Below are 26,576 nucleotides of genomic sequence, written 5' to 3'. Positions count from 1 at the left end.
GTTAATCTCACTCCTTTCTGTTTAAAAGAGGAGTTCCAGAAATACACTAATATTGAAAGGAGCAATAACAAATCTAACGACGGCCTTACGTAAATCTCAATTAATCCAGTAAGAATGATTAATTTGACCTCGGGATCAGAGCAATCCCAATTTCACGTGACAGCTCTTACGAATGGTATTCCTGGGGAGGCCCCCTGCTCATTCGCTCGATGCATTTTTAGTTTGAGTGGTCAGTGATGTTAAATTTATTTTACAGCTTTCTTTTCTATTATCTGTGTTGAACAGTTACGAAAATTTGTATCGATCCACCTTGTTAACTCATTTATAAAGCATTGCTTCTCTTTGTCTTAGAAGTGTTGTTTGTGAGTTGGGTCCTCAACCAAGGGAAACGTTTGTTCCTTTTTGGTGCAAAACTTTTATACTGCTCGTTTCCTGATAATCTTCCCTCATGCCAGGGTTTGCTGGTGCTTGTCTGAAGTTCTGGGTTACCAGAACCGGGTTACCAGTCACTTCAGCCTGCCAGGCTTCGCTGATGCTTCAGATTATCTCTGTGTCTCGATAGTATTTGGTATCTTCCAAAGGGAAGGACTGGGCAAGAGAGGAGGATAAACTTTCCTGTCCCTAACGAAGCTGGACGTGTTTCGCGCAGCACAGACCCAGGGCCGGGTGCACCCCGCGGGCCGCGGCGACCCCGCCCGCCGCCTCCGAGGGGCGCGGGGCCCACCCTCCGCGCAGGCGGCGCCCCCGAGCCCCCCGCCGCCGCTCGGCCCGCCCTCCGCCGCCCCGCCCTCCGCCCCGCGCCGCCGCTCCCCTCCTCGGCAGGGCGAGATGCGGCGGCGGCGGCTGCTGCTGGCGCTGGGCCTGGCCCTGGCCCTGGCGGCGCTGGGCGCGGCGCAGGGGCAGCACCGCGCCGACTACGACCGGGAGGCGCTGCTCGGCGGGCAGGTGGGCGGCGGCGGTCCCCGGCCCGCGGGGACGGGAGGCCGCGGGGGCGGGCGGGAGCGGGCCGATCGCGCCCCTTCCCGCCGGCGAGGCCGCGGGGTGGGCGCTTTCCCCCGCGGCGGGCGCCGCCGGGCTGGGAAGGCTCCGAGGCGGCGGGGTGACGCGCGGTTCCCTCTGCCGCAGGAGGAGGCGGAGGAGTACGCGTGGCTCAGCCCGGAAGAGCAGCAGCGGCGGCTGAGGGCCGTTGTGAGGAAGATCGACTCGGACGCGGACGGCCTCCTCACCAAGGGTAACGGCGGGCGGCGGCCCGGGGGCCGCGGGGCTTGCTGCCCCGGAGCCGAGTTGGCAGCACGCGTGGGGGCTTAACCGGGCGGGGACTGGGCTTTGTCCGTGCCCCGGGTCTGGCCCAGTGCCCTCAGAGAAGGAAAAGATAACGCTCTGCCCGTGACACAGCCGATGGCTCTTACGCTGAGGAGAATCTCCATGAAAAACGTAACGACCCTCTTGCACAGTGCGCCAGAAATACCAAAAGACTGTACAGAGGATACCCCAGTCCCTGCGGTTTCTGTTTTACATGGTGAAAGAAGTGAGGGCCATCAGGAGCACGCAGGAGTGAGTTAACATGAGAGCAATGCTCACTTGCAAATACCAGCTTTGCACTTGTACCTGCTCCTTGCACGTTTGAAGCCACTTTGAATCAAATGGATTTCTGTGTTTGAAATCCTGTCTGTGCAACTCAGAGAGCAAGTTTAAGAGGCAAAGAAAGTACGCTGCAGCCATAATACTACGTATATGCGCTTCAATACCTGGTGACACTTAAGTGACACTGAGGGATCATACATTCATTTCATCACAATATAGTATCAAATGTCTCTTCCCAGACGGGTTTTCGTCAGTCAAACTTGTGAACTCCACAGTAAACTCAGGCCCTTCCTTTCAGCACATCATCATGACACTTACTTAATTTAGTTTTTCAACTCATGATGAAAATGTATTTTTGTTGTTTTGCTGTGATTTCAACAAAAAATCAAGTTTCTCACGTGCACACACGCAGAGCAAGTAGAATCCTTGTTCAAATACCAGAACGGTGATGTTAATATGATATTAAACATGCAGGAAGCTTTCTAGGTGGGAGAACATGGTTTTAAAGAGGAGATCAACAGCATCTCTTGAAATGTCTTTCACTTTGTATGCTGAAACTAATTGACTGCTCACTTATTTCAGTGTTCCTGCATCTGACTCTGTAGAGGTGAGATAGTATATAACTGAAGCATGATGGTTAATCCCTGTAATAAACATCACGCAGTTCACAACGTGAAGGCTATAAGGGAAGAGGTCTATTTTGAAGTATAGACATTCCACCCGTACTTCATCTTCATGGTATATATTGCATCTGGTTCTCAGTCTAATGGAAACTTGCCTTCCCCTCACTTCCGAAAGGAAAACTCACAGTGGAATGTGTTTGTACACTAAGAAACTTAGGGTATTTAAGCTTTTTCAGCTCAGTCTTTTCTCAGTGTATTGCAAAATACTCTGAGAACTTTTTCCTTAGTGGTGCCTCCGTTTGCAGCCTAACAGTGAAAGAAGATGTGGTATATTAATACCACACTTCTCTAATGTCAGAGCATTAAGTATTTCTGATTAATGGCACTGGACATTATCTGTTCAGATGGCTGTGCCTCGTGCTAGGGAAATGCTGGGAAATAAACCATGCTATAAATTATATGTTGCCTGTCTTTAAGAAATCAGAGATTCTTGCAGATTCTTGTAAGGCAATGCTGGTTTTGTGCACAAGCCTTGGTGCTTACAAAATGTGGCGTGCATGCTTCCATACGTTCAGTCGATTCACAGAATCTGGTATAAAGTTGGTTCCTTTGATATTGCAAATTCAGTATTAAAAAATGTATTTTTAAAAATCTCTTTCTGCTTTTCAAAGATACTTAAGTAAACCTAGAAAGTTGTATTGACACGTCTGCCAAGAAGGATAGCATGACATACTTCAGTATTTAAAAAATGCTATAAGATTTTTCTACACCAGAGTAGTAATTTCTGTAGGATTTTTTTATTAGTGATGAGTCTTCAGAGCAGGATTTCAGTTGAGTTCATTTAGGTATATAATTCTGCAATGCAGAGAAAGTTGTCTTCCCCTTCTGGGCACCTGAAAATAACAGGATGATACTGAGAGAATACATTCTCCCAATCTTCTTTAAATTCAGTAACTTTAATGTATTTGTGTGAATTCATCTGTATATTAAGCTTTATTTCTTTTAGCCACGTTTCTATAAAAACAAGTAGCTTAAAAGCATTTCCAAAATATATAAGGCTTGATTGCAGCCCCAAGTAAAGGGAAGGAAGGTATCTGTTAATATTTTGTTTTGGGTAATTAAGGCAGTGGCAGTGAATTTAGTTTCAAAAGAAATCCAAAACTGATAGGAACAATGGGGTTTGTTGGGTACAAAGTTATGTTTAGTGTTGTCTGTATAAACCATATTCAGCATCATTTTCATAAAGCTCTGAAGAAAAAAAAAAAGGTGAAAGGATGCTACAGTGTTGGTCGGCTCCAGCTTTGAAAAGGCACACCACATAATCATTTCAAGCTGACATTAATGTGTCAGTGGGCACCAAAAGAGGCAGGCTTCTTGCTTCCATTGTTCAGGTCCCAGTGAGCTAAATAAGGATACTTTCTCAGCTGAAAACTAGGAATCTTCCTTCTTAGGGGATAAGTTTTCAGTGATCCAGTTCGCTGTGCAGCTGTATGAAGGCTACGTGTAATCAGTTTTTCCTACCACTTCCCATGTGTATCAGAGCGGGATGCATCACACTTTTTCTGGCAGCACCAATATAAGCCGGATTAAAGTAACCACGTAACTCTAGCCTAAGGGTATCAATGGAGAACTGGTACTACGAAAGAAAAACAGAAGGCTGTAGCTGTGATCTATTCTCTCATTCAGTTAACTTGAAGAAAGCCATAGCATAAAGGAAACAGATTGTTTTGCTTTAACTAACCTCTTGCCTATATGCTCACATGTGAATTGCAGAGTATATTCCAGACTGAATAGACCTGTGGTATCTTTACAGTTTTTATAGTGCAGATGATTGTGATTTTTTTTTTTTAAATTTTATTATTTTTTTAATGATTTTCACAGATGAGCTGAGTTCCTGGATACAGCAGTCTTTTAAACGTTATGTTACGCTAGAAGCTAAGCAACACTTCAACAACTATGACAAAGATGGTGATGGATTAGTGTCTTGGAAGGAGTATAATATGCAAATCTATGATCGTGTAATTGATTTCGATGAGAACACTGTTCTGGAGGATCAAGAAGAAGAATCATTTCGACAGGTAAAATGTTTCAGCATCAGTTTCTGTAAGCTGTTGGCAAAAGGCAGCAATGTTTGCTTATTGTGACGGAACAAGATGGGTAGAGAAACCCGAGCAGCTGGCACATGTTTTAACACTTTCTTCTATCTGAGATAGGGGAGTAATTAAAGGAAAGTAATGGAGTATTAAAGCTGCTATCAACAAAACAAAGACAGAATGAAATCGTACCTCCTGAGTATGTGGTGCTAGCTGAGTGGAGTTTTTAAGTCTATTGACAGTCTTAGGGCACAGTCTCCAGCCTTCGTCTTAAAACAAGAGGGCAATCTGTTAGATCGGGTCTGTAGCCTAACTAGTGTCCTGCCTTCGGCGGGGGCCAGTACCACTGGTGTGGAGGTAAAGAAAACCCTTGTACTCCTTAACCCCCTTTTTTGCACTGTTCTGTCTACTTTTTCAGTTATTTCTCAAGTACCCAGTGTGGGGTGTCAGCATTGCCTGCTTTAACATATTCTGTCTATTAGAGACCCACAGAGAAAGCAATAGCAATTCAGACATTTTTAGCAATCAAAATGCAACTCTGATAGCTAAAACTGGATGTATAAACAATGGAAGTTATGGATTAATTTCATATATGAAAGCAAATACTTAAAAGTGGAAAGGAAAGAGGCAAGAGAAGCAGGGAGGGAAGGTTCACCAAGAATTGCCATGTAGCAAAACTTGTTCTCTCTCAATTAACACTTTTGTAAATACATGTAAATATTTCCCAAAAAGAGAAGAAGTGAGTTTTTAGGCTATTCTGACCTGAGTTTTGTTTTTTTTTTTTCTGTGAGGATTGCTTTTAGTAAAGTAGTAGTAGATCATATAGGATGTTGGCAGAAGTGAAGCTAAAATAGACAATGAGCAGGGGATTTTACACACTGAAGAAACAAACTGTAAAGCTTTGGAGGTCACTTAACTGAATAATTACATAGCTTTTAAATAAAACAAGACTTCAAATGGAACTACCGGTCAAAATACTGATCCCATATTTGAAATGTTGCCATCATAGATATATATGCTGAGCTAGAACTCCTACTCACTTATTTATGCTATAGTTTGTTTGACTGGTTGCTAGGTTTTCCTGCTTTCTGACTTCTTTAAAATATATTGTAAAGAGGAAAATGAGCAGCATTGTACAAGCATCATACGTCAGCCATCTTCAGCATTTTTAGTACTTTTGGAAATTAGTGATCCTTCTCTAATCCAAACGGAAGAGTTAGGGTATCGATTTAGAATTGACATCAAGTAAACATACGAGTTTACCAGAAGGTGGCAGCCTTGTTCATCACTTCTCAGAAAAGCACTGAAGAACAGACTTTTTCCCTCAATAGTTCAAGTTTATGTTGCAGTCTAGTACTTTCTGTAGTCAGTCGTTCTGAACTGCCTTCCTATTTAAACTCTCAGCTAAGGTCATCTTTTCTTTAAGAGTACATTTAATAATTTTGCACAATAGTTAAGATCTTATACTTTATTTGTTACATGTTACGCTCTGTATTAATCAGCTTAGCCTGATTTTGAGAGAAGCATCAATAGATAGGATATAAACCAAGAAGTACAATTTCAAATGGTTATTTTTAAAGTATTTGTGATCTCTGGTTTGCTGGCCACTCCCTTATCCAGATCAGACTCACGCTGATAGCACAACACACTTGATCATGGGATTCCAAAATTTTTATAGCTCACATCTCATGCAGTTTGAGTAGAGATCAGTTATCAATGGTGTGGTTCTTTATTTTGTCTAAAGAGACTGTACAAAATGAAACAAGAAAAAAATACAAAAATTTTTGTGCATTTGGAATACAGAAAGAGGAAGTGCAAGACATTGAGAAATAAGAACTTGCCTGCTTATTGTGGATAGTATTTATTTTTAAAAGGCATGCTAATATTTATATTTAAAACAGGTTAGAGAAGTGACTTTGCTCTGAAATATGTTCAGATGTAATGGACAACAGTGCATTATTAAAGGAATCGGTCTAATCCTTCAGCACTTAAAATGGCTTCAGAAAAGACATTTTACATATATGATATTTCAAGACCTTCTTTGAACTACAAATAGCCCTTGATATAAATGAGATATAGCTCCAGAAGGTTGAATATCCTTAAAATATAAATTTGGGAATTTGCAATGGCTGCCATTAATTAGAATCATTGTACTCCACTAGGTTAGTTTGGGAATTGGTGACGTATAGAAGAGAAAGCATATGTGTAAAGACAAGTATTCTTGGTCTTTTAATTATTTCCCTTTTGTGTTTTTGAAGCCTTGGCTAAGAGCGTGTTTTAAATGTCTCCTTAAATTAAAAAACTGGAAGTTTTTATGCAATTCTTAGAATAAAACTACCTCAATTAAAAGTGCTGTTCTTGTGGCTCTGGATGAGCTCTTTTTAGCGAAAATATAACATCAGTATAATACGAGTAGGTAATGTGAAACAGTTAATATTCTAATGAGCTTACAGCCAGCTACTATAATGTTGTTTTTCCTTTTCATTAAGTGCTCTGACTAAATCTATTTTCTAAGCTTCATTTAAAGGAGAAAAAGCGTTTTGAAAAAGCTAATAGAGATGATAATCCTGATCTAAATGTGGATGAATTTGTTGCTTTTGAACATCCTGAAGAAGTGGAATATATGACGGTAAGATTTAGGAGGGTATCTTTATCAGCCTGTCTGTATAGATGCAACATCTTTTTAATGCATGGGCTTAGCCCCAGTACTACAGGAAGTGTGCTTTTGAGCAGTTATGTGTATTGCTTTTACACACCAAATTAAAAATCAGATAACGTGTTATGGATCCAGTAGTTCAGTGCGTTTCTTCGAAATCTGTTTCAAGAACTATTATTGCACAACTGTCCCAAACTTGTGGGATTGGGCTGACATAGCTCTCTCTAAACTCTGTTCAGTTGGAAATATATCAGTGAGATTTTAGCTTGAGGAAGTTTCATGCCTAGTTCACAGTTCAATTCTAGTTAGGGGGACCTACAGGGAAGATTTCTTTGTGCAGGGAAAGGTCAAGTGCTGGTTACTCTCACTTTGCTTAAAGTGACACAATAGTCACTTTTCTGGCCAAAAAAGAGCATTCAAGCCCATCTGAAGCTTTAATATTGCCTGTACTACAGTCAGAGTTTGGGGGGAGCACTTTGTCCCTGGTCATCGATTTCATCCCTGCTGTGACTGTTGGTGTCATTCCAGCTCAGTATCGACAGTCGACACCAGTTAAAAGTACCTTGGTGCTTTTCTACAACAGAGCCTTCAGTTTTGGCTATCTGATGCTGCAGAGCCAACAGCCAGGAGGAGCGCCATGCAAACAGAGCCTCTGTTTGTGTTGACGTAACCATTGACTATGGACAAACAAGAAAAGACTGAACTAGCAAGAACAGGCACACTGGCTTCACAGGACCGAAAGACCAACCAGTTGTCCTAACAATTTCATAAAGTTGCAGAAATGCAAATTAGCGAATACATCACATGAAAAAAGAAAAGTGAAACGAGATGACACAGCTTGGTACAAATTCATGTTTCTCAGCTACCTGTGTAGTTTTGAATTACGTTGAAGGATTCACCTTTCAGATTTGGTTTTCATAAAACCTGACATCCTAAACTCTTCAGAACAGGTCTATTTTGTGGCACAGGAACCAATTTTTGCACTAGTCTGCATGAAACAGAAAAGCAGATTTGAAATGAGTGAGTCTTTACTTTAAAGAATGCCTTACTGCTCTAAAACAATTTATTGCTGTTTCTCCTGATTACAAGATGCCAATTTTTCACAAATTGATACTTTGCTTTTTGTATGTATGCAAAAGGACTTTGTCATTCAGGAAGCGTTAGAAGAAAACGATAAAGATGGTGATGGATTTGTTAGCCTGGAAGAATTCCTTGGTGATTACAGAAGAGACCCAAGTAAGGAAAAAGGGCAGGGGCATGAAAGAAGGAACTGAACAAAAGCTTTTGCAGTGGGGTGAATTGTATGCACATTTATTTTCAGCTTTTTACATCTCCACCTACAGGTTCTGAGTAACGTTATCCTGTCTTTTAGCATAATTCAGTTTCCTGGTACTGGGCATAGTAGGTCATTATTTCAGTCTGCCCTGTACGTATTTGGCAGTAGTTTGTGTATAGCCCATTTTCTCTGCTTCCTCGCAAGTTGCTTCTTGTTTTCCTGAAGACTGAAGCATATTCCTCATCACTAGGTACGCAGCTGAAATAAGATGCAGATTTGCTAACTGAACATATCTGCAAAACCAGCCAGCGTGAATGTAAGGTTAAACTTTCCTGGTCTTTATCAGCTGAAGAAGGCAGCTGTCAGCCTTGCTTTAGAAGGATTGAAGCTGCGTGTGTTTTAAGAGAGGTGGAGGGAAGTGTAAGGAGTTCCTTCACTGTACCAGAAAGCAAAAGCCTATCTGCTTTCACTTTTTGTGGGTTTTTTTTCACTCTTGCCCTTCCTTAAACTTGCTCTATTCCTTCTATAACAAGAAAAAGGACACTCACCTGGTGTTTATCAATGCTTTTCCCTGGCTATGTTGCTAATTGATAAATATTTTATATGCTCTAATTGATTTGCTACAAGATAGGGCAAATAACTCCTCCAGTTCCAAAAAGACCAGTAGCTTGAGGCATGTGGGAAGTCTGCTTGGTCCTAAGGAGTGCTAATTCTTAAGTGTGGACTAGCATCCTAGCTGGGGAAAATGTTTAAGCTGCATGAGGATATGGAGAAAGAGGGGAATAATCAGTTTTTCTTCACTCCAATCAACCATCTGGAATTTCGCCTTTTATTACCACCTTTGTTTGCCAGATCCAGTAAAAACAATAAATCTCCCATGCAACTACAGGGTTCTTTGTCTTTTTCCTGCTCTGACTTGAAAAAAGCTTTTCCAAGCCAGTCTATTCGAAGTTGTTAGAAAGGAGTAAAATTGTCGCTAGGGTCCCTGCAGTAATAGAGAAGATAACAGCTTTATCATTAAAAGTTTTTAGCAAGAATTCAGGATCAGCTATAATTGCAGAAACTACTTCAACTTTTCTCCAAATGGCCATCTCTTCTGCAGACAGTGTTCCTGCAGCACACTTTAAAATGACTAATAAACTACCTGGTGGGTCTGGTTTCATAATTGTCTTGTAGTTTTGGGCAACAGTGTATGGTGAACTGTGACATTAAGGGATAATCTACTTGTAAACTGGATGTCAGAAAGGAAGGAGAGACACTTCACTCTCTTTCTTCTTTTAGACTAGAAACCTAATTATTTTTAAACTGTTATTTATCTGCTTGGGATGTCAACTACTTTTGACTTCCATAAGGTTTAGGCAGTCTTAATATCTGTTCATGCTTATCTGCAATGTTTATCAGTGGTGAAAGATTAGTTTGATGAATTGCTTCTAAATTTCTTGAAGAGTTAGAGACAAGTTTAAGATGGCTGGCTAGGTTGCAGGATGCAATACCAGTGCATAGGGTAAGTATAAGTCAAGTATACAAATAAACAAATAAATAAAAACAGCAAATGGAATTGCTTTGGATATATTCCAGGTATTTTAGAAAACAAATAAAAAATTAGACAGTAAGCTTTTCCCTACTTTTCTCTGTTAAGTGCTGAGGTGACCAATGTCTGAGGCCTTTAGTATTGCTCATACTGCTGTCGTATGATACTCTCAATGGGGTGTCTGCAACATGATTGCTATACATTAATGGGAGAGAGTAATCTTAACTCAGTCAAGGTAAATACTGCAAATGTAAGATATCTCTGTCATCCACTTCAACGTTTTCCTACTGATAGGTCAGCTGTCCCAGGAAGTAGGAAACCATCTACTGGGCAGCACATTCAATATAAAGTATGCTTTCTCCACCGTCAGTCTGGGTAATTGTGGATATATTAAAATAAACAGTTCAGCTGATGATAACCCTTGACTTTCATGTCCACTTAGTTGAACTGTAAATCTACAACCTTAATATTACCTCAACTTTAAATTCTGTTTTAATCTCTACAAGTATTTTTTTTCATATGTAGACAGATGCAGTTATTTAATCTATTGGGACTGGTCTGTAAGGCTTGTCTTTGTTTAGTGAAATCACTTTTATGTTAAGTTTTGTTGAGATTAAGTGAATTGGCTTAGGAGAACAGGTGAAAACATCTGCTTTAAGGTAAAGAGTGTCTTTAAACTTGACAAATATGTCTTACTAGCTGCAAGGGAAGATCCAGAATGGATACTTGTTGAGAAGGATCGGTTTGTGAATGACTATGACAAGGATAATGATGGAAAACTCGACCCTCAAGAGCTGTTGTCTTGGATAGTACCTAATCATCAGGGTATTGCACAGGAGGAGGTATGTGTTTTGACTGCTGTTTAGATTTTAATCAGTAGAATTCTGAAGGTATCACAACAAAATGATAGATGCATTCAAATTTACCATGTCTTAGGAGTTGAAAAAGAATGCTTGGTAGATCTTTGCATGTATTTTTAACCTTTTTTTCAGTTTGACAAAGAATGCAGGTCCTCTAACTGGATTAGGCAAATTTGAAGTTCCTGTTAATTGTGTGAATGTTTGTAAATTAACAAAGTGCTTTTCTACATGTTTAAATAGCTTATCTGGTTTGACTTAAGGGTACAGAATTTTAATCAGTTATTTTTTAGTTATTGTAGGGAAATCTAATAGATACACTGCTCAAAGAAGCTGTAATGTACTGACAGCATAATTCTGAAAACAAAAGTCGATCGTGATTCTTCTAACTGGATAAATCACCATAATTTGTAGAACTAAAAACTTGTCTCTTCATAAGTACAAGAAAATGGAAGTATTCTATGATTCAAGATGCTGTAATGCAAACTTTGATGATAATTGAAATGGTTTAATCAGGGGTAGAATGCCATGATAGGTTTAAGTGGATTCCCATTTTAGCTGTCTTTAGTTTATTTTTTTGTAGCAGGCAGTAGAAGCACTGAGTGTTCCAGAACAATCTATTTTAGTAAGCAGACTTTACAGTTGCCGACTGCAGTAGAGAGGATTTCTGCCTTTCCGCTAGTAACCTTTTATCTTAATTCGTCCAAATCTCTTTCCTTTGCACTGGAGGATTTTGGTGTTCAGATTGGCAGGAACGACAGGTCTTCCCATCCCTCCGTAATTCCTGGTGAAGACAGGAGACGCCTTGTGTCAAACAGCATAGCCCATCTGCTGTGTTGGACCATCTCATCACTGAGGTCGCACCTCTTTCTTTTTCAGCTCTGTTGGTGACAAAAAAAGCACCGTGGCTAGCAGGGAGCACTGAGTGCTCACGTAGCTAACCTTGTAGGAAGCTAAGCTGTTAAATTGCTCTGGTATTTTTGTAAATGTGGATCTGTGCCTTTGCACAGACTTTTTTTAACACCTGACTCTTGAGGGTGGTTGGTTCTTATTTCACAGAACCAATACTGTTCTAACTGACATGAATTCTGTGTGGTGTTGAGTCTATTCATACCTGTGCTGGTTTGCTTGGTTGGGTTGGGTTTTTTTTAGCAGTTCTTTATTTGTTCAGATTTTAGCTTTCAGCAAGGCCATGCTGTAATAATAGCTCACTTCTGCAAGAAATGGGGTTTTTTTATTTGTTTCTTTAATGTGCTGCTTTTTTCCTTCAGTTAATATAAGGGCTTAGCAAAGTCATCAGTCCTAAAGAGACTGACTTAAGTTATAAACTGCTGCTTGAAAGCTGAATATTGCCGTTTCATTTTGGCATTGCAAAACGACTTGAGAAACCTGGTAGCTAAATAACATAAAACTAGAAAAATTACTATACATTCCATTTCCAGGTATTGATACGTGTTTACCAAGATGTTTGTCTGAATAATCCTTTAGCTTTTGCCACGCAGAGTGCTTTTAATACCTGCTTGGCTGACGTTAGTCCCTGTTATTTTCTTCAGTCCTTTTTGGTGATGTAGTCAGCTTAAATGTAAGTAATACTTAATTTAAAAAAAAAGTCAGTAAGCAGTTATATTGAGCCAAACCAATCAGAAAAAGTAGGAACAGAAGGATTCTCTAAATGATTGTATTTGTAGATGTTTAGCAAATAATGACAAAAACCTGGTAATACTAGTACTCCTGTATTTCTGAGAAAAAATAGGTGCAATGGAGTGACTGTACTAGCTTGTTCACTTTGAGCTATGTAATACTTGTGAATAAGCTACGACTAAAATATTCTGCAATTGTTTTTTTGTTTTACTGCTGAACCCTCCTTTTATAATACATAAATAAGCAAAAATCTGAGAATTGTTTTAACTTGCAGTTTCATTTGACATTGTCATGACTCGGTATTTAAAAAGTTTTTCAGAAAAGCAAGGTTTTGCTTTCAGGAAATGAGGGAAAACATTAATCGCTACCCAAAGTTGAAGTCCCTATGCACAGATGGCTTATCTTGTCCACTGCTGAAGGTAGAAAACCCTTTTTCACAGTGCACCTCAAATACTTCCCAGTTAACATTTTAATCATGTATTACAGCCATGGCGCATTTTTTTGCAAATCATAAATAGAGACAGACTATCCAGCTGCAAATCTCTATCCCTGCTTACTTTTTTTTTTTTTTTTAATATGCACGTATGATGGAAAAGTCAGTGTCCACAGGTTCAGGAAATAAAAAATGGCGCAGCGCAGTAGACACATCCAGGGTTGAAAGCAAGCGTGCCTACAGCTTAACCTGAGAGCTGTAAACGATGCTTATCTTGTCAGGCACAGGGTAAATACCTGACTGAGAGGTAACGGGTGCACACTGCTGAAAGAGAATGCTCGACTTGAAGACTGTATTGGCGCAAATCCTGGTGGAGGTCCCACACATCAAGGGCTTGCTAGTGTAGCTGTCATTCAGCGGCTGAACGTCCAGAGGCGCTCTCTGAAAACACAGGCTCTCTAGCTGACGTGCCAAGCTTGCATTTTCTGCAGATCGTGCACTAAAGACGTGTACTGTGCTCGCCTGTGGATTTCAAGGAGTACGGGTACTTCCAGGAAGATGATTAATCTGTGCTGGTGTAATACTGTCTTCTGCCCTCAAAGTAAAGCTATGGGTTTGACACTGATGTGTTGCTTTAGAATTGGTAGTGAGGGTAGAGATTTGGTATTATGATTTTGCTACCAAATGAAAGAGGCAAAGGGAAACAAACAGAGGAAAGAAAGGCTCTGTTCAGAATGTAAACGTCTTGTCTAGCTTGTTACAAATAATGGTGTTGTGGCAGGACTTTGACAAAGCCAATCCAAAAGCTTTATTTATAAATGTTCATATCTATTAACTGTGCACTTAGTGTTCCATTTATTTTAAAGGCTCTTCACCTTATTGAAGAAATGGATTTGAATGATGATAAAAAGCTTTCTGAAGCAGAAATTCTTAAGAACCAGGATTTGTTTCTTAACAGTGAAGCAACGGATTACGGTAGGCAGCTTCATGATGAACATTTCTACCACGAAGAACTTTAGATTATTTATTTTGTAATCATTTGGAGCTTTTGTTAAAAGCACCCATCAGCTATGTTGCAAGTTTTTTGCTGTAATTACAGTACACTAATGTTTGTGTAAATAATTTGCATTCAAAATTTAATTGCCCTCCTGCAGACTTCCTTGGGCCTCTTCTAGCCTTCAAAATTAATCTTAAATACTTTCTTCCCAAATTCTATAGCGTTGGGAAATAAATTACTTCAGGGGTAGTACTGTATGGTGAAGAGTTGTTCTACAGTACTTGAAGAAAATGGAGAATCTAAATGATTCTGAAAGAATGCAAAACATAGTAACTGAGAGACTACTATTTTTTCTAATCAGTTTAATTAGGGCGGGGAGTGGGGAAGGTGGGAGGATGTTTAGAGTCAGTATTAACTGTGTTTTATTTAATACGTTTGGAGAAACACTTAGATTAATGCCTCAATTGTTTAAGAGGTTTCTACTTAATTTTAAATGGTTTCTATACTGTGTTTTATTGTATCCTAAAACTTGCTATTTTTACATCTATAGACAATAATTGTTTTTAACGTACAATTCTACAGCGTTAGCAATACGATGGTATTTTACAGTGTTAAGACCCTCTTCATTTGTTGGAATAAAACTTAAAATATCCTGTCTATCTGTGTTTTGTCCATTTATTGCCTACCGCGGGTCACCCACAGCAACTCCCTGAGATGTGAACAATGTATACAACGTACATAATGCACAATGGCAACATTCTTAGCTTTTATAAAGCGAGGACACGTCATCTCATCTAGATGCTAAAGAAGATTCAAAAAAAGCAAAGTGTGCATTTAGCATTTTCTGGACAAGTTTGCAAAAGCAATTGTGTTTGGTTTTTTTTAATTTGCGATATATGGAACTCTATAAAGCATCAAGGCATTACATAATATTTGTAGTAATAACCTCTGGAAGTTAACTTTGGTTGAAAGCTCCACAATTACCATTCATAAAAGTGAGTACTGGCCCATTATGTGATTATTTGAAATAGTCTGAAAGGTTAATGGCACGACAGATTCAGTTTAGGAAAGTACATATATTCGCGTGTTATCTCCTAGAAAGTCACAGATACTAGCCAAGTGTTCTAAACAAAGACAAAACTTCCAGAACAGCTTGTGTAGGGTGCATTAGGGTTTTTTTAATTCCTACATAACTAACTCCTGCAATGCTCCTGCACTGTTCTCCTTGACTAACGTTTTCCTTCCTCCCAACTCTCCTTTTATTGAGTAAAAGCAACTTGTTCTGCCTTGGTTTTTTCCCAATATGCCATCTCTTAATTATTCACAGAACAAACAGGAAATTCCTTTTGACATAAGTGCTGAAGTATCACCATCAGAAGGCTAGCACTTTTGATTCAGAACACAACTACATATACTTTTACTGTATTTTTTTAGATATCAGAGTGATAAAAATTCCAAATGCTTTTTCAATTTTAGTGGTTGCGTTTTTTCCTACCCATATTTGTTCATTTTGGTTCCTGGGTATGTGAGTACAACTATTGCCATGTTGGTGTGGGATCTGATTTAAAAAAAAAATAAAGTATAATTAAACCCAGCGTGTCCAGGAATATTAAAACAGCTGTTGGCATCTTTGTTGGTTTGAAATATACCCAAAGTTGCCCATTTGTTATTATCCTTTATGGCATTTTTTAACAAGTCTTAATGAGAGGTTCAACTGCATACTCCGTATTAAAAATGTCATCATCAGCTTGGAAAGTCCAGCTTCCAAAAGGAGGAGAAACAAGAAAGAATGCCTTTGGAAGGATGCTGCTGCCCTTTGCTCTTTGACTCGGCTCAAAGTGATTTGCTGGATTGCAGTAATTTGTGTAATCCAAGAATGAGAAGAGGTATAGCAAGGCTAGTAAAATACCGAAGAGCGCAGCACTGACATGGCCCGCGTCCTGGAGCCTGTGCCAAACAGCCAATTTATCGCTTATTTTAACATTTCTGTAAGCAAATCCTGTCGGGTATTATTAGAGCTTAGCTCACTGTAAGACAGCAATAGAACTACAGCTTTCCTCACTTTGCAGCTCTTAATGTAATTTTATGGGCACAGAAGCCCAGTACTTCAAAAGGAAACAATATAATTGTTAATGTAACTGAAATGCGGATTTGGAGAAGTGCTAAACTCAATCCTTTAATATTGTTGTTGTATTCTGTTCAGCGTTTCTGTAATTCCTAGAGTAAATTAACGTGGACCTCTTGATAATGTTTCTAAAATCGGGCTTCTTTCACTTCAGGATTAGAAGCTTAATAGTGCTTTCACAATCTTAGAAAGATTTGTGGTTTTTGATAGTTTAATCCAGCGTTTAGGCTGCCCAAATTGGCAATCCACCACTTGCATTCAGTGCTGTCTGTGCAAGTACTCTATGTGAGAGTAGCTCCAGTATTTTCAGGGTTATGCATTGACAGAGTCCCTTACCTCACATTTTTTTAACTATACTGAGAAAAAGTGCAATGAAGCAAAAGTGTCTCTTAGAACTTATACCTATTTCACTGTAGATAGAAATTAAGTAGAAACTTTAGTTCTAATGAGACAGAGCAGAGATTTTCAGCACTCCAGCGTGGCATAATTTGTTCTATATAGTTACAGAAGGAGCTACTGGTACTGAATCAGGGATTACCAGAGCCTGCAGAAGTCATACGCAAAGTAAACCAGGTTAGCCTGGTCTTTATGCTTCCTCTTGGCCCTATTCATTGTAGAAAAATCAGAGTTTCTCTGTTTGGTGAAGGCTGAGAGCAGCGCCTGGTGGCTCCCTCCCCCCTGCCAGGTTTTACAGAAGTTTTGGCGCAACACCCAAACTTTAGCTATAACCACATGTGCTCAAACATGAAGATGTTTTGGAACAAAGGATTGTGTCTTGTGCTGTTGTTCTGTCATGCAAAACTGAGGCTTTGTTTTGAAAAAGCCTCCAACCGCTGTATCCTGCAGACCAAACAGACCTCGTAATGGCCTACTAAAGAATCCTGTTCTTCCTTAGGCATCTCCATGCCTCCTCCAGCGACACACACCGCAGAGACTACTGTGATAGCCAAGAAGACAGACTTTGAGAAACTAGGGGACTCTTTGTGCCTTCTTTCGTAGGGACATAATACTTTGGCAGTCTCTCTCTGTTCCTGTCTGTCTCACCGCTATCGGAGCTTTGATTCTTCTCTCATTTTCTCACTGATCACAAACCTCACCAAACAAACACGAACAGGCTGCAGGGATATTTTAGAAAGCAAGAGCAGATTCAGCTAATGTGACGTTTCATCCCAGAATCCCCTTTTTTTATTTTTTATTCAATTAAGCTGCGCAACTTCTACCTGCAGAAGTTTTAGGAGCACGGTTCAGGTTATGGTCAGCGGGAACAGCTCAAAACAGCCAATCCGAAAAAACCCAAAAAGATCAAACTCAGAATTGAAACCTTAGCTGTGACTTACAGGAAGAATAAAAAGAGAGATGGTGAAGGTGAAGGCGGTTTGAGGTGAAGAGGCATCCTACTTCAGCACGTTGCACTGAAGGTCTCTGGCCTGTTAATCTGATCTCACTTTGTAAGCAGCACGGGCAGAATATTCCCAATTCAAATATCAAAGCTAGTAAAAGCACTTTGTCTCCATGTAATAACCACCCAGGTTTCTTAGAGAGAGGCTGAGGAGCATTCTTGTTGGCAAGGTAACCTTGTTCTCATCCTCAAAATTAGATAACCCTAATTCAGAGGCAGTCCCCAGCTCTGTAGGAATATGCATTAGGATGATTCTCTGAATGATGTCTAAGTGAGAGAGACTTTCAGAGGAACAAATACAAGCTAAACTCAATAAAGAGAACAGAATTCCTCTGCTTATTCCAAAATCCTTCCATTTATAAAATCAAGGATCTAGCAGAATTTGATTTCTAAACAAATATTGCATATAAAAATGTCAGGTGAACTGGGGACAGGGAGAATAATATGATGGCAAGTAGATGAAGTTATCAATATTAGGGAGCTTAGATTTGCAGAGTTTTCCAGACCACGAAGCAGCTCATACATGTAGTATCTACAAAAACACATCTTAGCAAAAGCACAGCTTATCTCAGGGGAAGTGGATGGGTGACAGAACAAGCAAAATTACATTGCTGCTATAAAGAAGCCAGACTTCTCAGAGGTGCACAACGGAGCAACAAGAGGCCACAGTGACAAGTTCCAGCAAGGGGAATTCTGACTAGAGGAAGATTTCACAGTAGTGGTCGTTAAGCAGTGAAACGGGCCCAGAGAGGCAGTGGAAGGATTTCCACCCTGGAGGGAGACAGCTCAAAAAGGTCCTGGGCAATGTGATCCAACTTTGAAGCTAGCCCAGCCTAGAGCAGGAGGTTGAAGGGGAGACCTGCCTTGCACAGACCAGGAGGCACAAATAATCCTGTTCAAAGTGATCTATCTAAACCATTTGGCAAGGTGTGTTTATTTCTCTGTATAAGGTATTTTGAGCATGCAGCATTTCCAACTCCAAGCTACCCTCACCTCCTCTGTCTTAAAAAAACCCAGAGCTTGCTAGAAGTAACAAGAAAAACCTCTCAGAAGGTGACCACTGATCTTAATGTTGGTTTTAAGGTAGAAGTTATTCTTGTTATAACATGTATATTAACACATATATACAAATATACCTTCTTAGTGCCCCACGTGAAGTGCTTTGTGCCCTTCTCACAAGAAGAAAAGTCACATTAAAGGGTAATCCCACAAGAATTTGGTCCTTAAAGCAGAATCCTTTGTGCTGCATAAATGTTGCTCACATGGATGTGTACCAACGTCTCTGAATGGAGGCGTAAGAAATACTTCATGAAGAATGTTATTTTACCAGCCCTGCTGATCTATCAAAGCAAAAAGGAAGAAGCTGAATAAACAATCCACAAGGAATTCTCTATAAGCAAAGAAAAAGTTAAATTGTTCTGAGAAAGCCCGTAATAAACCTTTCTTTCGATAGTAACAACAGTGGAAAAACAAGACTGAGCAATGTTAAACATCGGCATAATCACTTAGCTAGCTGAAGTGTGCGTGGGCTTCAGCTGACCAGTGTTTCTGGCACTTCAGGTCTGCAAAAAGCACAAACGCTACAAATGCTTTTAGCGGTTCCCTGTTCCTCTTTCTAGCTATTGTGGTAGGAGTATGCGGCAAAATATCTGAGTACGCGTTTTCTCAAACAGGTGGAGGATTACAGTGCTAATTGAGACTAAACAACTCATTTGTCTGGAAATTAAAACAGCTACACTTTAATATTTCACACTGTTTACAATAATAAACATGCAAACAATTTATCTAGGAAAGTTTTCCTTTTTAAAGATTTTTGAAAAGATCTTTCAGACGTTTGCTGTTGACTTGCTAGTTTTGCATTCGTACTCAGAAAAACATTTATAAAACAATTGGTGATGTTTCTAAATGAGCAAATATTCAGCATACCTGCTAAAATATGCTGAAGGCATCTAAACTGTTGCCGCCCCCGATGCTAAACAATTCACTGTGTTACGAAAGAAGGGACATTTTGTACAGAGGTGGACCTGCTGGAGATGCAACATTTTGGACAGAGGTCCAGTGGTTTGAGATTAACTAAAAATGCCACGATTTTTCACAAAACATGAAGTCTTTGCGAACGCCAGTCTGAGCAGCTGTTGCCTGTGTGTGTACCCCCTGCAGTCGCAATCAGGTAAGATTGCTTTTTTGCAAAGCATACCCTAAACTTCTGTCTAATGTTTCTGTGAACTTGAAGCCTGCTTTCTTTCCCGAACCGCAGTATTCAAAGAGTCCTTTCCGAGAAGAGGAAACCTCTTCAGCACTGCAGGCATTGCCTACTTGGCTAATGAATATGCAATACGTGCAAATGAATAGCGATTTCCTTTGAATTAATGGGATGGAGAAAGCGTGTTGGTAAAACATACAAAAGATGTCAGAGAAATAAAAAGCATCTTTCTGCAGGCACCTGAAGTTATGACAAGAAGGGGAGACAGAAACCCCAATCTTTTCATTTTCCCTTTCACAAAGTGGTTATACTTCTCTCTGAAGAACTACCAGATACTGTTCGTGTTAATCGAGCCTCCTGTGACACTGCACTTTCCCACAGTTCCTCTTCTCCCTTTTTTGTCTTTGAAACGCTTTCAGGGGTAAGGATGGTAGCTAACCATGTTTAAACACGTACCAAGCACAAAAAGACCCCACATTTCTGTGATACGAACAGTAATTTTAGGGTATACAGAGTATCATGATGTTAATTTTAGAGGAAATCTATTCATGTTCTCATAATTATGGTGAAGACTACAATTATCTCTCTCTTAGGTAAAAGATCAGGGACTGGGTCCACCTTTCAGTGAAAAGGAAACTGCTATGAAATGCTAGATATCAGTTAAGAACGTAGTCTATGCAATTAATCTTTAGCTTAGTTGTCAATTTTACTGAAGCAAAATGCCAGCAGGACCGTCTTGCACTGTGAAACAGTGCTTTTGGAAGGGTGTTCAAATAGTTCCTGCTAAAAGAAGGAAAGGGAGCATGTTTCAGGACCAAACAGAGCTGATGTCGTAGGGTCTGGAGCACCCTGAATCAGCTTTCAGCCGGCAGCCATAGATGGGTTCAGAGGAGTTGTAACAAACCGAGCCGATGCTCGATGCTCGGCGGCTGCTGTTTCTGTTTCCATGGGAACAGAGACTGGCTCCTCACAGAAGGCAAGGTGATTTAAAAATTTTTAAATTGGCACCATTGTGGATAATTTGAAAGCCCCTAACATTTCACGCATTGAAATTCGGATAGCCGTTTGTATGGAAATAGAAACGGCAGGCGCAGCTAACCAGCTAAAACGCTTGTATATGTTAGCTGCGGTTTTCCTCTGGAGGTGGTTTCATTGCTGTTGGTGTCTCCAGGCTTTAGGATCAGTAAGACACCAGAGGCTGGACTGGTTTAATTTTGAACATGACTGTATAACAGCAATCGTCATGAAGCCGTATCTCTTAGATGTCATTGTTAGAGGGGCTTTGAAGGACTGCAGAAGTGCCTTCTATTCTCCGTTTACATTTCACAAACAATGATTCCAAGGGACCACAACATACCTGAGGAGATTTGAAAAATACAACCAGCTTAATACCTGAATTATCTGAGTATTCAGCATCTCTTTATATACTGCCTTAATACTTTTCATAGACTCCCTTACCCTGTTCCTGTGTAGACTAAAAGCTTTACTGTCCACTCCATCAGACTACCCAAAAGCAGAAACATTAACTGTGAAGAATGTCTTGCTTGAAGCCCCGGATGAGCATGACCCTGTTTGTAGACGCTATTTTCATATTTTAACTACTGTCAGGTGCAAAACTGCCACCCAAACCCCTAATAAAAAGTTTTGCACAAGTCAGTATATAGTTAATAAAAATGAAATGAAACTTCCATTCTGATGCACGTCAAAATTTGAGGGGTTTTAATATGAACTGTTTTTAAAAAAAAAAATCAGACTTTTCATCACTTTCCACTACAGAACAGATTCCAATGGTACATTCTGCTGCCAAACAATTTAATTACTGGGAAAACCCCCCTGGCCTGAAGACCGATTCTTGGACTTATCAAACAGAAAACCTGATTTTTAACCTTTCAGAGCAGCGGTGGGAAGGGAGCTGCAGTGGCTGTCGGGGAAGTGTTCCACTTAAGGCTTCTTACTGACACTTCGGAATTTCTGAGTGGAGCTGTATGCAAAGATTAGACGAAAAGCCACGTTAAAAGGCTGAGGAAGGGGAGATGAGAGGCCCTGCAGGTTTCCAAAGCATCCAGCCTGTCAATAACCAAATAGATGAACAACTGGCTGATGATCACTTGTCATTGCCACCCTAGTCCCACTCGCTATGATGACAATAGCCTAAACCCCTCCCTCACCCACTGAAAATGCTTCTGTTTGGCACAAATGTATCTATATAATTATTTCGTAGGGGAAAATTCCATCAAGTTCAAGGTGGTTTCGGTAGATAGCATTATAACAGACAGTAGCGTAGCAAGGTTCCTTGATTTTACTCCCCTTCCCTCAGCCCCGCAGAGCTCCCTCCCGGGCTCAGCCTTTCTGGCCTTGAGCCGCTCACATCAAAATAATTACCCAATCATGAGATACAGCATTGAAGAACTGAGCGCCGTGTTGTCTTGCTCCTATTCCACGCGCAGCATTCATTGTGAGAGTTTTGTAAAAGACTCACAGGACTACCCCGATACATTTGGTTGGGAAAGGGACAAAGATGAGCTTCTGGAGCGGTCAGGAGGCTGGTGTGTCTTATAAGTAAGACAGCTAGCGGGAACTGCTATTTCTGGATGCTATTTCTGGGTATTATTTCAAGCTCTGCTAAATGATACAAGCTTACAACAAGTAATTGCATCCTACAAACCAGCAGTTGTAGTAGACCAGCTCAGCATAAATTTAGTAGATGCCCACTGCAAGGTATCTAGGTATTCTTTGGTGCTTCAGCTTATGGGAGAAAAGGAAAATAATCCTATACCAGTTTCCTTGACCCCAGTCACGGCCAGTGCAGCAGGGAGATTCACGCAAGGCTCTGCAGAGAGCTATTTACCAGCTGCAGAGACAATGCTTTTATACCTTGGCCAAGCAGAGGTGGTGTGGCTGCGTGCAGAGAGCGTGCAGCTGTGGATTCTGTGCCCGATGCCGGCACGGCTGGCTGACAACGCATTACTCGCGCCTCGGCAGCTGCGAAGCACAACCACCCGGAGAAGGCTCCCTCGTCAGCATCCCACTAACCCCGTCCCGGGCCTTCACCTCTACCACTGACATATTTGCCAGGACTGTTTGCTGTAAGTTTCAGTTTCTTCAGCTGCAAAATTGAGGTAATTTTCTCCCTCTTCCAGAGCCCTGCAAAGCCTGACTACCCCTGCAAGGCACAGCACCCTCTGGACATAATCCAGCAACACTGGGACGCGTGAGCAGTGACGGCTCCACATCAAGTGTCTGCCCAACAGCTCTGCTTCGTCAGAGCCAGGGGCTACCACTCACACCAGCTAATTTCCAACAGCTCATCAAAATACCTGAACTAGGAACACAGGCTCTTCTGCAGCCAACAGTAAGAGATAAACGCATCCACAGCGCAAAGCTAACTGCCCGTGCTTATGGTGTATAGAGGCATCCCTGGCTGCTCCCAAGGGAAGTGACTGTGCTACCCCCAGTGCTGTTGGGTGGGACAGTTGCAGGCACAGAGCTCAGCGTGAGATTCAATCAAATCATTGGCTTTTTGGTTGGAGGCCAAACTAAAAATAATGAGAAAGTAGCGTATCATTCTGGAGGGCCAAAATGCACGCAATGCATTTTTATGAACCCCAACAGCAGCAAAGCTCTCTGTTTCAAAACAAAGCTGTAATTTGGAAATAGTAAGAGGAAACGTTTAGTTTTAGAAAGACTGAGATAAAACATTCTTAAAAAGATTCTGGTTTTTTGCTTACAGATCAAGTATTATGACTAGTGCCCATGCCCTCAAAATACATTTTTTCAGAGAATTTTCCCTTCTTGAAGAAAGCTTCACTCATTCCTCCTCAGCCCCCTCTGCGAGTGAATCCTCACATTTCTCCCTCTCCCGCTCTCACGCAGTGATGCTTTTTTCCTGCTGCTCATGACAATCAAAGCAGTTTCACACCCCTGGCCCTGCAAACTCTCTCTTTTGCCCTCCTTTGCTCGCATTTCATTTTCCCTTTCAAAGTCTGCACATTCCCTGTCTTCTTCAGACCACCAGGAAGGAAATTTGCCAATTCTGTAAAATACCAGCTACAAACTGCTCATGGCGTGACTACTGATAACTCTAGCCCCCAGCTGCTGCAGATCTCACTGTGCAGATCTCGGAGCTCAGTGCAGTTGTGAGACTTCCTCACCACTAAATAATCTGCCCGTGTGGCTGGTACTGCTGGGACAGTTAGAAAAAGCAACAACCAGGCATCAGGAGCAACGTTAGTTAGTTATAGCTAAGTAAGTCCTGATGCGTTCTTGGTGTGGAAGGAAACATTTTTGCATAGGCAATCACGGCAGGAGTTTTTTTCTTTTCTTTTTTTCCTATCCTCTGAAAATGCCAGTGAGCATTTAAAAACACATATTTAAGAATCCTAAAAACATCCTAAGGAGGTGAACAGAGGCAACCTCACCCGTAGGACAGGTATTTTGAAAAGGGTTTCATGGAAGCATTAGACATATTACCTTATTATCGATTATTTGCAGCTGCGCTGTAACAGATGGGTTAGCTTATTTAACTAGCTGTCGGAAACACTCGATGTCGGCGGTGTGCTGGGTGTGGTGCTGGGCGCACTGCCGGTTCAGTTGTTTGTGAAGCTTCACTTCAGGGCCTGGTGCGTACAAACTCTTAGCTCTCCTATCACTAGTTTTTTCAAGGGTTTAGATTTTACTTCTAGATTTCACATATCTTGCTTATTCATATAATCTTTCACATGAGGGCATGCAAATGAGAAATTTTCTCTATATAGTCATACAGGTATCTAAAAGCGTGCAGACACCTGCACGCTCGACAGTGTTCTTCATTTAACTGGAGTCCCGAAAAGCCTTTTCAGTTGCAAAATGCAACTTTGAGCTACGCTTCCCACATGCAAATACATGGGCCTCTGCCAACCCCAGAAGGGACTGGAGAAATGTGGCACATACATTTCTTTTGCTTCTTTCTCTTTGTAAGACCACAGCGTTATAGGATAATTTGACTCTAATTTCCTCCACAGCTTATCTCTGTATTGTGCTGGTTTCCTGTGCATTTTAGTTGCTCTCTCTCCTCCTGTAGCTGGTCAAATAGTATCACTGAATTTTACTACTTTTTTTTCTCTCTTTTTTCCCTCTCTTTTTTTTTTTTTCCCCTCTCTCTTTTTTTTTTATTTGCCAGCCGCTCACATGCAGGCACGGCAAGGAGCAGCCTGACATCATTTGACATCTCCTTGCTTCCTCATTTCAATATTAACTGTTTACCAGAAGAGAAACAGGTTTGGGGTTAGGGTGCTGAGTGCATGCATGTCTCTGTGTGTGAGCAAGAGCTTTTTTTCCCCTCTGTCCCTTCGCAGCCATAGGTCATCATTGCTGCCTGGAACTGCCCAATGCTATTTTTCACCAGCTTGGCTTCCGAAGAGACAGGTCTGTGGATGTGCTTCGCTTTCTGCCCTGGCTGGGGTATAGCAACGAGGCTCAGTGCTGTGGCTGCTGCTGCTCTCATCCGAGAACGAACTTGCTGAAGGATTCCTCCCCCTCCACAGAGTGATAATAATGACACAGCTGCAGTTTAAAGATGCATTTTGGGTAAGTGAGCATTTCCTATGTGTTTCCTATATTCAATATAATTGTATTTAAAAATATTTTCAAATACAGATTGGTTCTATATATAGTTTAAAACTAATTTAATCCTGTTCTGTGTTCTAAATTTACTTTAGTAAAAACCCGAATTTGTCTCCAAGCGAAAACATGCTGTTTGGTAGTATAAGCCTTTGATCCTAGGCAGAAGGATGCATTGTAAAGAATACATCCAGTCCACACAAAACGATTGACATTCCCAATTCCTGCACTAGGTCCAGAAACCACTTCTGAAAGGGACATGGGTTTGTCTGTCTCATAGTCCTAAGAGCACTTGCTTGCAGTGAGTGTCCTCAGTTTTAGGAGTGGCTCCCCTCAGCAGGTGAACTGTTGCTAATGGCAGTCTGAATTCTCTCGTGTTTGCTCGTAGAGCAAAGCCAGCCAGCTGCCTGCAAAACGCTATTGCTCAGCCACCTGCAGAGTCCATGCCCGCTTTTAGGTGCAGAAGGGCATGCACGAGGAGTGCAGGCCCCCAGGGGTCATACAGCAGCACAGGTAGAAAGAACGAGCAGTGACTCTCGAGAACTAAGCCTGAACACTCACAGCTGGCTTAAAAACAGGGAATACTAAAACAAGTAGTTCTTGTTACCTGACTTTTGGTTGAAGAACCTTTTGGTGTCTTGTTTTCAAAGCTCTTTCTCCACAGTTACAAGGTAAAAAGACCCTAGTCATTTCTCCCTCAAGGGTAATCTGAGGTTCCCTTGCAATTGCTTCTGGAGTGGAGGTTTTAAGGAAAAAAAACCAAAAACCAATGACAAAATTCTAACATTGCAAAGTTGGGTAAACAGGATGTTACATGGTTGCCTCTTGTCTGGGCAATCTTTTTTCCAGCATTGACTTAAAGAAAGACATGAAGACATATGAATTCTTCCTGCCATTTTCCTATCAGGCTGAGTAGAACAGCCCCTTCACGGCATATTTGCTGCTTGTGCTTTCTTTCTATCCACCCGCCCTTCACGGTAAACCCTTTCTTGGTATGAAATAGATGGGCAGATGCAGGAACACATTTCAGTGAACGACCTTCCTCCCGACACTTCCAGGAAGCCCTCCCCACCCCCACTCTAGTACCAGATTTGAACAGTTAAAATAAGAAAAAGTAATGAGGAAATACACAGTTAATTATGATGTTAATGCTAACTGTGCCCGACCACACCTACACGAGATTCTCCGTGCCTCCTCTTGTATACAGCTACTAACTGTATAGTCTAATGCACAGGGTGCGACACAACTGCGAGCCAGTGCTGCCCTGGGAGCTTCAGCTTTTGCATTTCTGGGCTTCCTTCAGAACCGTGCCATCTGACTTTTAAAACTGGTATTCGGTTCTACCGAATTCGGTATCTTTACTTTTCAAGGTCTTGGTCTTCAGCAAGAATAAATCAGGCGTACTCCACAGACTCGAGTAGCGTTAAGGCAATTAACAATCTGGCCAGGTCAGTTCTTTGCGGCTCTTCTTCCCTAAACTTCTCTCCTGCGCTTAGTCACGTTACCAAGACTATAATCCTTGCTTAGCTTTGAAGCGAACACCTTCCTTGAAGGAAAGCA

At 41.0% G+C, this 26,576-nt stretch overlaps 2 protein-coding genes across 2 annotated transcripts in view; both read left to right on the top strand.

The window, feature by feature from the left end:
• The first annotated feature begins 828 nt into the window (after positions 1-828).
• On the top strand, positions 829-14,348 carry RCN2 (reticulocalbin 2). The gene is made up of 7 exons (XM_059824109.1): positions 829-945; positions 1,126-1,231; positions 4,089-4,285; positions 6,828-6,929; positions 8,096-8,192; positions 10,463-10,605; positions 13,561-14,348. Exons 1-7 carry the CDS (start codon positions 829-831, stop codon positions 13,711-13,713), a joined length of 915 nt encoding a protein of 304 aa, XP_059680092.1. The 3' UTR covers positions 13,714-14,348.
• Positions 14,349-24,950: 10,602 nt separating this feature from the next.
• The window catches only part of PSTPIP1 (proline-serine-threonine phosphatase interacting protein 1), a 56,725-nt gene continuing 55,099 nt past the window's right edge, over positions 24,951-26,576 (top strand). Inside the window, exon 1 of the mRNA XM_059824010.1 lies at positions 24,951-24,983. Coding sequence (XP_059679993.1) covers positions 24,951-24,983 — 33 coding nt within the window. The remainder of the gene's footprint in view (positions 24,984-26,576) is intronic.

Source organism: Gavia stellata, chromosome 13 (assembly GCF_030936135.1).
Source record: "Gavia stellata isolate bGavSte3 chromosome 13, bGavSte3.hap2, whole genome shotgun sequence".
NCBI classification, from domain to species: Eukaryota; Metazoa; Chordata; class Aves; order Gaviiformes; family Gaviidae; genus Gavia; species Gavia stellata.
This window is presented reverse-complemented; position numbering and strand designations above follow the sequence as displayed.